At 37.0% G+C, this 12,585-nt stretch overlaps 1 protein-coding gene across 9 annotated transcripts in view; it reads right to left on the bottom strand.

Moving 5' to 3' along the window:
* The window catches only part of IFT80 (intraflagellar transport 80), a 60,659-nt gene that overhangs the window by 12,189 nt on the left and 35,885 nt on the right, over window positions 1–12,585 (bottom strand). For all 9 annotated transcript variants that reach the window (XM_068954313.1, XM_068954314.1, XM_068954319.1 and 6 more), the window contains 4 exons: window positions 6,568–6,747; window positions 3,785–3,903; window positions 2,847–2,921; window positions 1,353–1,516 (listed from right to left, as the gene is read on the bottom strand). In XM_068954313.1, the coding sequence (XP_068810414.1) occupies window positions 1,353–1,516; window positions 2,847–2,921; window positions 3,785–3,903; window positions 6,568–6,747 (538 nt within the window). The remainder of the gene's footprint in view (window positions 1–1,352; window positions 1,517–2,846; window positions 2,922–3,784; window positions 3,904–6,567; window positions 6,748–12,585) is intronic.

Below are 12,585 nucleotides of genomic sequence, written 5' to 3'. Positions count from 1 at the left end.
AAAAATGCTTCGAAACAAAAAAGTAAGATAAAATCTCCCATGCTTTTTTTTTTTTGGCCTGGGGAGGGATACTGTAAAGAGTTATTACAGGCTGTCCCATCCCTTCCCTCCCCCACCTAATCTTCAAGTAAAATAAGTTGCAGGTTACAGTCTGAGAAAACTACCATGCAATCATTACTAAAGATTTAAGTCACTGCCTATAATTATCAGGATCTTCTTTTGCTTTTCTACTTCACAATGAAAAGTTTCTTCTACGGGAAAAATAAAAAAAGCTTCTTCCTTGCAGCAAGATAAAGAATTCTAAAATTCGAAGACTGTTTGAAATCAAATAATTAAGTCTAGACTAACAGATTGCTTGTATGGGTTGCATTACTGTCAGTTGGAACTACTGGCAGGAAGTTTCCACTGCTTCATTCCAAGGTAACAACAGCTCCCACGCACATGTGTTTCCACTGGTCAGCCCCTTATTGGCCATATCGCAGTAGGATATAGCTACAGATAACACTGCGGTGCTGTATTGTAATACTTACGTGGCCTATAAATGACACAGTTCTGACATCAGGAGTCAGAGTGCCACGACTCTTCCAGAGAGGCACTTCTTCAGCAGACACTTAAAAAACTTAAATTGTTGCATGGGCAAACGGCATATTTGCTTGAAGAGATAGAACAAAGGACGGAAAAAAGCTAAGTGAAAATAATCCTGTACCCCTCATTAATGCAAAAATTTACCTGAAGCAAAACTTGGTCATGTTTTATTTTAAAATTACAGCATTTTGGTGCCAAAACAGAAACTGTAGAGAGTCTTCAGGACCACTACAGTGAGAACATCACAGCCTCATGGCTATGGGCACCACAGCTGCATATAAAACTTACATGCTGTAGAGACACAAAACCCAAAAAACCTTGGAAGAAAGAACATCTGAGAACTAAAATTAATCACCGTTGATGTACTGGAGGCTCCTAAGAGCAGCAATCAAGCAGGAAAAAAGAAGGTGCTGATGTACTTCTTTAGAAAATCACGTGTAAGAGAGTGAAAACCTACAGCGCAAGTATTTATTGCATATGATCCATGGTTCTCCAATGCATTACACATGTAATTGGAAGGTCAGAGACATACATCATTCTTTTTCATTTTTTAAATCAAAGTTAAGCAAAACCCATCACTTTAAGTCATTTTTAGAATAAATATAATCTTTACTTTATATCAGAGATAAATAAATTATTATTTCCACTTCATGCTTTCTTTTCACCATAACTACGCTAAGCCTGAAAAACAAACTCAAATGCAAAGATGTTGAAAACCTCATAATGCATTATTAGCAAACACGAAAGTATTAGAATCAAGAACATACCCTTGCCATCAGCTTGGTCTTTTATTGCTAGAGTATCATTACTCAGAGATACTGTCTGAGCATTTAAAACATCTGTTCTCATTCCTGGAAATTTTGGAGAGGAAATTAATCTTCCTTCATAGGAATATAAATAAAGCCCTCCACCATCTATAAGAAGAAAATGCCTAAAAAAAATCAACAAAAAAGCAAATCATTTAACAGTACAGACAATAATGATGACAGTTTCAACTACTGGAAGGTAATTGTCTACTATCCTGCTTATCCTGCAATTGTTTTCTAGTTAAATTATGTAATTTCTAAATCTTACATTTCAAAGTTGACATTCTGAAAGCTCCGTACGGATGATTTCAATTTTAATGTGAATGTTACCTTTTTCCATTGTAGAAAATATTTATTATCTGGAATCACTATGATTTTCAAGTTACTTCTCTGTTATAGCTATTACAAGATTTAATTCTTACAGCTCCTGATGATAAAGCATATGGCTTGCACAGTTTTCCCCACACATCATTCCACAAGAGAACTCTGGCCATTCATTTTATACTGTATGTATATATGAGACATAACTGAAATGTTTATAGCTACCTGTGAGATAGTTTTATTACCTGTTATCTCTTTCTTCAGCATGACTGGATTATAATGTAAAGTAAATGGAAGATACTTCTTTAAATTAATTGATCTCCCTCTGTTAAGATGCAGATCTTCAGTAAAAAATAACCTCTTTGCAGGAACACATTTCAAACTTTTATAGAGAATATAGAGAATAATGTGTAACAGTGATTGATAAGTATAATATCTATAGTTCATGGATGCAAACCATGACCATAAAACAAAAAGCCAATTGCTAAGCCCTCAGCTATTGCATATGGTGTTACTGCCACTGACATCACACGCTGTGAGCGCTGTGCTGCACTATGCTGAAAACAGTTGTCCAGGGACAATTGTCTAAGAGAATTAAGATTAAAATCAGAACTCAAGATTTTTGACTTCTGCTCCTTTTCTTAGTCCTTTAAAAGTCTCTCTCTCTCTCTACAAAGGCACATTTAGAAGTCTGCGTGGCAAGTGATTTTTCAGGACATACAGCTGAAAAATTTCTTACACTGAGACAAAAGAGTCAGTTCTTGCATGTATAACTAGAAATACATAAGAAAAATGAAACTATTTCTTTTTATTTGGTAATGCTGGCAATGTTTTAAATAAAAATTGGAGACTAACGATTATTTCTATAAAACATATTCCACTTTAATAAAGCAATATAAAACATTAAAAAATAGATGTTAGTGTAATGTCAGAAGACCTACTTTCTACCATAAGCAAGAGTCTCAACATGTACATGTAACATATGAAAACATTCATTACCACCACCTTATCATAGACACTATAGGGCAAATGGTCTGTTCATTATACCAGCTAGGCCTTCACATGCTGCTTACAAACACCCTAATTCTGCACATTTTAGGAAAGAATCTAAGAGCATTACAAGAAGTAAGCTACCTTTCCGCCTGTAGAATTAAACTAACTGTTCCTTCCTTCAGGTCAAAGATAATTGGTGTATTCCAGTTCTTTGTACTACAAAAGAAACAAGTTCATCATTCATTAAAACTGCTAATCTTCACATATCACTGTAAATACAAAGCTGAATTTGCTAAGTAAAGCATATACATTTTAATTACTTAACATTCCTATAATGGGAGGTTTTCAAAAGGAAAATAGCATTTAGGTAGCCAAGTAACATGGGTAATCATGCAGTATGATCCAATAACACTTCTGCCCTGCCTTCATTTTTTCATCCCTTCACATTAGCAGTGGCTGATCCAGACACCTGAGTAAGCATCCAAATCACATTTATATGAAACAAACACATCTTTAAATATTTCTGAATTGCTGTTCAACTTTTTTATATTACGGAGGTAGGACAGAGTCCTTCTCTTGTGTATCCTATTACAGCCGGGATTACGGTTCAACACTAGTCATCTCACTGAACAGATAAGTAACTTTAGCATATAAGACAGAGTATCATGTTCATAAAGCATGATGTAAGATTGAACTAATTCTATTCTATTCCAAAATAATGGCATGCCAAAGTCCCCCTGGATGGAGTCACCTAATGGGAACAAATACACTGGCAACCAGCCACCGTTACTGCTGCCTCTACCTGAAAAGAAAGCTTGCAAAATCTTTGTAGCAAAATGAACTAGCAGCGATGGCACCAGCAGGAAGCTGAAGGAAATTGAAAGAAATAATGACAGGAGGAGGGCAACTTTACTCAAATATATTTTGCTGTATATTAGCCTAGGTTCCATAGAATATTTCAATTAATTTCAAAAAAAAAAAATAGCATATGAACTTCAAAGTACTTCAAATAAAGTTTCTGCTGCTATCTTGCAATGGTTACCTGAATTCAAAAAGCTTCATGAATATGTATTACTTACGAAAACACGTAACATTGAAGAGAAGTTGAAACAACCAAATGCCCATAGTTCAAAGAGGCCTTAATAACCCTGTCACGGAATTCCAATAAATCTACTGCATCATTAATAACATTGCGCACCTAATCAAGAGAAATTTTTGGTTGAAAAAAATGACAGTAAATGAAATGTAAACAAACCAGTGAAATATCATAACCTTATTATAAACACATGCTGATTCTATTATGCCATTAGCAGAAGAACATACCTGTGTAGAAACAGGCACTTTCACAGCAATGGTGAAAACGTAAATTTGTAAGTTCTATAAACGCTGCATAAACACTGAATATGCTTTTGAAATAATTTTACATTAAATATTTGTATCTGCTAATTTGCTTTGTGTTTAAAGAGCCAACCTGTAAAAATGGTCTGTCTTCCTGAATGGATGTTCTAATAAAAAATCAAAAGCCTAATCTCACCTAAGATAGTGCAAGAGTCAATTATTTAAAAACAAACAGACAAAAACCAGCACAACAGCAGCAATGCTCAAGGTTGAGAGATGAAAATAAAAATTACTCAAGAGCTGGATGAAATTCCTTAGAAGTAAAAAGAATAAGTAATGCTTAATTGGAATACACACCAGGTATAAGCACAATATTATACATGAGGTTGACAGAGTCATCTATGATCAAGGAGGTCTAAAAGTTCTCATTTTAAGACTCAGTGTTCAGTTGCAGATTATTTAAACATTTGAAATGTAATCTTCCAGTGATCTTATCAAAATAGTTCAGTTACATCCAAGACTGGGATACAGATACGTTGTCTAGATGTTAAATATCTCTGGTATATATTTTAACGCTACCACACTCCGGAGCAGAAATTTAGGAGAGTTGACCTTTGTACGCAGGCCGTGCCTTTGCCATTTCTGTGAAAATCAGCTCAAATTGTTTCAGTAAAATCACCGTTTGTCTGTAACCAGAGATTTCTGAGCCCCCAGATTCGAAGCAGCTGAAATCTAACGAGATCTCTTACGACCATTTTTTTTTTTTTTTAAGATATCACCATTCTGAAGGTGGTAACTTCTCTTTGATTTCTTCCATTCTGCAGTGAACTGCAGAACGGAGACTGAGCTCAATTATTAGGAAAGTCTAGAAACCATTTCCGTAGACATACTAATTGCTGTGTCTACCACAGCAACAAATCCGCAATTCATACCTAATTTTGCTGTTGCCGTACTGAGTGAAAAATCAACCCAGCCAGAAACCTTTTGTAGGCAATGCTTTCCTACCTAAATATATACGAATAAAATAAAATGACTATAAAATAATGAAATAAAATGTTAATTCTGAATCAGGGTTAGTTGTACTTCCTCGGTTGTTTGCATATTCAAACTCTCTGGAGATTATTAACAGAGCCCATCTGTTACGAGTCGATGTCTGGGAATGAAAGAAGAAATATGAATTTTTACCTGCTAATTCGTCTTCTGTGTTCCCAGACACTGACTCATATTATCCCACCCACCGGACTGAGCTGTAATACAGCATTTCTGTTGTTACAATTTTTCCCAATTACATATTAAACATTAAAGAATCAAGACCAAAGAAAATTTAAGTGCCTAATTAGGAATTCGGGAACTTCACTTCGATATTGAAAATACTGGCCTGGTCTCTACTACTGCATGTGTAATTGGGAAAATTTGTAGGAATGGAAATCTTATATTATCCCACTGTTCACAAAATAAATGTTATGAGTCAGTGTCTGGGAACACAGAGGACAAATTAGAAGGTAAAAATTCATATTTTTGTATTAATTCCCAGATATTTGGTAACCTACACGTGGATTCAGGCCAAGATTTTCAAATGAAGGATCCTAAATGTAAGCTCCAGAAACCACATGTAGGGGCCGGCCTCGGGCCGGCCTCATTTCTAACAGTACCCAGACTTGGCAGCTCCCACTCAGGTCAATGCATATTGCTGAGTTCTCAAGGCATGGAAGCACCAAGGAGGTAACTGCAAAAGTGCAAAAGAAAGCCTTAAGCTCCTATCATTTTGTTTTTCAGCGTTGGTGTCCTGAATGTAGACATTCAGTTTGACTACAGTTGTTTAAATGCTTTATTTCCCAAGCATTTCATCTCCTAAGTCTTCATTCGAAGAGCCCATGGACAGAAAGAGCTTTACAGTCATGATCAGCAACCAAATTTATGTTGAAATGCATTAAGATAGCAACAGTCATCATAGTTTCGTTAACAAACAGAGATATAGTAAACCTTACTAAAGCATTAGTCGTTACAAACTGCACTCAGTGCCACCAACAATTCACGAGTGCAGGTAAGGTAAGAAAACCTCCTGTATATCATCTACACTTAGTTCATCTTTGTTGACGGTTACTGTAACACAATTTAGGTTACCTGATTCTTTGGTTTTAGCCAACGCGTTCATATTGTTTTCTGCATAAATACTTTCATTACACTTAAAATTCTCTCTCTCTTTCTTGTAAGAGGCCTCCCATAGCTAATTTCATGTGCTCTTCAATGATCTTTGCATTATTCTGGAGGACAAGGTACTTCTGAGCGATCTAATTCTAGTTCATCTGCTAGTATAGTCTTATTTACACGCATCCCATCTCCTGTACAACTGCTAATTATTCACACCATTTGCTCCCTCTGACCATTTTATGGTCCTACGATATATGTATGAAAAAAAAGAAATTCTTATTCCTCATTTTAGGATTACAAATTCAAATCGTATATTAAGAAAACCTTAGAAAGTTACTAATCAGAATGCACAGCTCTGAACTGTGAAGATTACCTCCATGGTTCTCCTCTTAATTAACGTTATTTCAAAGTTCTTCCACTCCCAGCGTTGCTCCACAACATGGGCAAAAATGACATGTCCATTTCCACACGCTCCAGCTAGTTGAGTACCATCAATAGACCACGCAATATTAAATATACTGCCAGTGTTTGGTTTCTCTAAAGCATAAGACCACTTGTAGAAAAAGAGAAAAGAACACTTAATATTTTATTATACTTTATGGAAATGCTTTACTGTGGAAGTGATTTATTGCAACAAATAGACTACTGCAATAAACAGACTTGTAATAAATAGACTGTGCTATTCATAATTTTAAAGAGATTTATCAATGAAGTAACTTTTTATTATAATTTAAACAAGCAAACCAAATAGACTGCGTTTCTTAAGTCAGATTACTTGCAAACCAGTGATACAAACCCAAAAACTTTAGATACAGCAGAAATGAAAAAATGTCACAATGCCTGAAGTACATTAGATAAATATTATCTAGCCACAGTATATTAAAAATACACCTAATCTTTTATGAATCTAGACAATTACTATATACAAATTACATGAATGTTCTTAGAAAAAATAATAATATTGGCTACATGGGTACAGTAAGCTACTATAGTAGGCGTGATGCAGTCAGTTTATGCTGCAGTGACAGCAGTCCCTAGGTACAGAAATAGCAAGGCCCTGGGAAAATCAGCCAGTGTAAGGAAGACCCTCTTGGTACAGAGAGAATTGCAAAGCTCCTGTGGTGCAGCTCTCCTTGCTTCCAGCATAAGAAACACTGGTGGATTAAAAAAAAAGTCTGAAAGCAATGCTTTCACACTGTTCTGATCCTAACTCACAAAGGATCCCGGGTACTTCGCCCACCTTCTCCTACAGTCTCTGTTACGGTTATTTTGCAGGGATAGGATATAGTAAAAATTTCCAGTTGCTACGCTTGCAAAAAATTCAGCCAAACAACCAACACCCGCCCCGCTCTATCGCAAACAAAGTAGTGACATCTGGCCTAGCTTCAGAGGGAACCGGAAGCAATAGCTCCGAATTTCCCATTTATTTAAGACTAATTCAGAGGTCTAGGGTAAACCTCTGTGTACTTTGAGAACTGCCTGATGGCTCAAAACATCTCAACCAATGAGAAAGACCATCATTTGAAAGGCCCTCAGAACGTTACTCTAATGCAATGTACTTTAAATAACACATAGCAAAGAAAAAAGAGAGTTGGCTTTGTCTTCCTTAATAGGGCATAAACCTTAGAAAGTTTAGAAAAAGGTAACACATAGTATCAATTATTGACAACAATTAGTACTTCTCTTCTATGTAGATTATTTTACAACCATGGACAATTGTTTTTGATGTGGCTCTGTTTGAAAAGTCTGAAATATCTGATACTGCACCCTTCAGATACTGCACTATTTCATCCGCTGTGCCAACCTTCACCTAACGGATTAATTCTTCTGCAGCATTTAATTGATATTTAATTCAATTTCATTCTTAAGATAAAAAGAGTAAAACTAATAGCTGACACTATTAAAGGATCTTTTGTTCCAAGTCCCACTCCTCTCAATTCCTCACAAGCAGATTAAAAACATAAATTACATATTCATAAAACAGCCATATTCCGTGAAATACAAACACAGATCCGGATGGAGCGGAGCAGCTTTGAACAGGACACAAACAACTCCTCAGACAGCTCCGAACACAGAATTAACCTCTTGCTACAGAAAAAAATAGTTGGAATGTAGTTAATTAAACTAGTTTTGAAAACCAGGAGTACGATGCAAAGATAGTGCAGGCGTTTCCACCATGCACAAGACGTAAATGTAAGTGATTTCACAGACCTTTTCTAAGGCAAAACATCTACCTGCACAGTGTATTTCAATATTATAATGGTACTCTGCTTTTGAACACAAACCCCTCAAAGCGCTTTACAGATCTTCCAACCAAAAAGTAACCAAACGCAGCCTGGCTTCTTTTACGCTCTCCATAAGATCACTGCCTAATACAGTATGGGAACAAGTCAAATAACTGTATTTCAAAGTCCTGTTACTAAATAAGTAGCGTACTTGCTTTCCTTCGCAGCTAGAAATTCAAATAGTAGGTAAAACGGCCTAATTGGACGCTTCTCTGCTAACTGGATTTTGCAAGGTGGAAAGGCCCGCATGGACCTGAAGAACGTGTTTCTGCGGGACAAAGGCCACTTCTCTGAATAAAAGCCCTTAATGGCTAACATATTTTCCTTCATCTTCTCCTACCGGCTTACGTCATCTATGTCTATTAAAAACAGAGTTATCAGTTCAGTTTTTGTTCTTTAAATGGAGGCCCAAAATTATTGGAATAGCAGAAAGTTCTGAAAACTGAAGCGATCGCTTACAACGAAGCTTACCACGGAAAATGTGTCAGGGACACGTAAACACGCTGCTCTGCCCGAGTAGCTAGTGAATCTCAGCCAAGTGCCCCGGGCACTATTACACAATAGTTCACGAACTGTGGGCTAGCTAAAAGTTCCTTTCAAATAAAAAATAAAGGAGCCGTCTATTGCCTAGCAGCAGCGTATAAGCTGTGCGGTAACACCGCAGTTCCCCAGGGGCACGCTTCCCCCGACTCTGCCCGCACAGCATCGCAGAACGGCACCTGCCTTGCAATGCAACAACCGGTCGCTTCCTATCCCTTGACCTCCGGTCTTTTCATTCTCTCTTCAAGCTCAAACATAAGAGAGAGTAATACCAGGCTTCAGATCACCTCCCACTGGAGAGAGCCCTTTACCTTGGTCATACAGTGAAATAGGAAAGGTGAGAGTTTTCAGACCAAGACGCTTGTTTTCTATTTCTTGCCTTTCTGAAATAGTGTTTGTACAAATCACCACAAATCTGAGGACAGGTGTTTCCCTGACAGTGGATCACAAAGTAACCTTTTTCAATGGACTATCAGGAAGAAATTAAAGCCCGTTTCAAAACGAGAAGCAAATCTCAACCTCAGCTACAGCCTCTTCAAAACTGTGTACAAGAATATTTAAAAAAAAAAATCTTTGAACAACTGAAAAAACTTATTGCATATCTTTTTTAAAGATTTATCCAAATACATTTGAAATCTCCAGAAGAACCAAATCACTAAGAAAAGACATGTGATTGAAGTTAAATGTAGACATTTGATTCTAATGGCTTTCGGATACATGATATTATACCAAAGGAGAAACAGTTGGAAGAAAATACTCACCTAATGTTTCTAACACATTTCATATTCTGATTTCTTTTGCAGTACACACAAAACCCAAGAAATACTCAGTTCTTCACATACGCAAAGTCTCCATATGATTTATATGAAATGAAATCACAAAAATTACATTAACATAAAGGTGTCTGACTTAAATGTTCAACAGCAAGGAAACGCAACAGGATGAAATTCAACCTCCCAGTTGTGCTAATGATTTGCAGAACACTGTTGTAAGATCACCTGCTGAGTTAAGGCTCTTCTACTGCCTGTGCACATGAGGGTGAGCGAATGCCAGAAGGTCAGCACTGGCTGAATTTCCCGTCTCAAGGACTCAGTTTTAAAGGCTTCAGCTTCCACCGCTCTTGGCTCACAGACATGCCATTCACTGCCTATGATTTGCAGTTGGGGAAGCTAATTGCAAATTTTTTGGGAAAAGTCCATAACCTACTCTTCTTCAACAGAATGAATTCCGTATGAGACACTCCACAGTAATCAAGAGTATAATCTTTAACTTCTGTCTGACATCCATATATGGCAAGTGAGTAAGCTCTTGAGTTGTAGGACAAATAATTGCACCAAGCACATTCAGAGAAAGCTCTAAACGCCCTAAATCTGACACATGTTTTTCACAGCTGGCCGGATGTGATCTATCTGAGAACAGTTTGGAGAAGCACTACTTCAAAGCTGGATATGAGGATACTCCTGAACAAAGTTCTTTCTAAGGTCAGTTACCTTAGATCAAGAATCCACCCAGAAGTCAGAACGGGCAATAAAGGAGCATCAAACCATCCATAAAGAAGCCGTTCAGGGAGCTTAAGGAAAATAGCTTTGGTATTACTTTCTTTATGCATAGCAGATACACTCTACCTTCCAAAGAGGATGCATTTCAAAAATTACATTTTTTAACCAAAAGTTTGGTATTCAGGTAGTTCAAACATTTAGTAAAATATTTCCACATTAAAACAAAAAGAAATACTATAAAGCAATTATAAAGCTTTACTTCCTGTTTATTTCTGAAAGCTCTCAGTATCATTCAGACCACTCCGATGATTTCGTACTCCCTGAAGATGTCTGGTACATTCTTCACGTATAAGAAATGTTATAACAAATAAAAATCACTTAACTTTCCATTAGCAAGATAGAAACAATTTTTTAAAAATGAAACAGCTGTCATGTATGTCCTAGATCTACTGAGCTAAAAAAATCAGAATATGACTAGTTGTTCCAACATTAGCTGCAGTGCTGCAATACTTTGGTATTACTGTTTGGCTTATCCTTTTCCTGTGTCATATTTAATTCTGTATTGAATTCAAGAACTATCTCAAGAACAAAAACAGTAGTTATAAAAGTTTCATGTTATTATATAAATATACAAAAGCAGTAACTTTAAGCTTCCCTTTTCTGATTACACAATGTAGTAAAAACGATGAAGCACCACAGTCTTTGAATACTGTCTCACTTCCATAAATGGACACTGAGTAGGCTCTTGAGATGTAGGTCAAATGACTTCAATGAGCAGATTCAGAGAACTCTGTGTCCTAGGAATGAGAACAGTATTTCACATGTATAACACTGATAGCTCCAAGACCTATGAAAGATCTAGACAGTTATGATTTCCAGACAGAATGCTGTAAATTAAAAATTATTATCCACATAATACCTTAGCGTAAATACTCTGAAAAAGACAGCGAAGAAAGTATTTTTTTATATTTTAATGATAAAAATGCTTTCAAAATGAAACTGCTCTCAGCTATACAAAGAATGGTTAGTGGTTTCTGGCAGGTCTTTTTTCAGGTTCTGTTTACAAGTACGCGGAATTTCGCACAGGGAAGGCTGACATAAGCTTAAGCAAAAGCTGAGACTGCTAAGCATCCCGATGATGTCAGAATCGACATAGCCAGCATACCTAAGCTGCTGACATGAGTAATAGGACTTTGCCTTTGCTTATGGAAAGAAAATATGTAATCTCCACTACAATCCTTTCCAACCAGAGAGCAGAAGGGACTAGCAGGGAAATAGGCATTCTTGTCGCTTAATGCCCCGACTCACACACACCCAGACGAGCATGCTATAACCCGCCTCCCATCCCCACCTGACACTTAAAGAAAGTTTCAGGTCCTAATAGCTGAGGAGCTCTTTTTTAACTGGAAGCTTGGTTCTCCTAACACCTCTTAAGGGCTTGACATCAGTGCAGAGAGGAGAGGAGAACCTTAACATCTGGTAGAGCATCAACTTGGTGCGCCGCAGCAATCTAGCGGGTTCACCCTGCAAAACCCGACTCCTGGAAGAACCAGGGAGCTGATTCACAAACGTGGTAAATTTGGCAGAGGGAAAGAGAATTGTGACAAATCAGAATTTTGCTTTTTCTAGATGTGAAAGCACTACTAAAAGCTTATGTGAAAAAATGACACAGAAAAATGCACAAGAGCCCCAAAGACAGTTTCATAGAAATGTCACCTACAAAGAAACTAGGAGGAATCCGACACCTGAAAATACAGTAGAGTCTTAATGTCCACTCAAGCTGGCAATCAGTTCTCACTGCTACCGAGTGATGCAGGGATATTTCAGTGCAAACTGCTCAGAAGCCTCCCTTCAGAAAATGAACATTCAGTTCCCAATGTAACAGCAGGCAAATTAGATCCTAACAAAATCAGAAAAATCACGTCAACCAAAGCAAATCTATATTTAGTTGTGTTAGAAACACCTAAATATGCACACACATACAGAATTAGCTCATGGGAAATACATATGCATATATGTCTACACACACTCGTGCACGCGCAGATGCATTTTACTGGGTATAAAATA

Source organism: Struthio camelus, chromosome 9 (genome assembly GCF_040807025.1).
Source record: "Struthio camelus isolate bStrCam1 chromosome 9, bStrCam1.hap1, whole genome shotgun sequence".
NCBI classification, from domain to species: Eukaryota; Metazoa; Chordata; class Aves; order Struthioniformes; family Struthionidae; genus Struthio; species Struthio camelus.
Note: the sequence above shows the minus strand (reverse complement) of the source record. Positions and strands in the feature narration are given on the sequence as shown.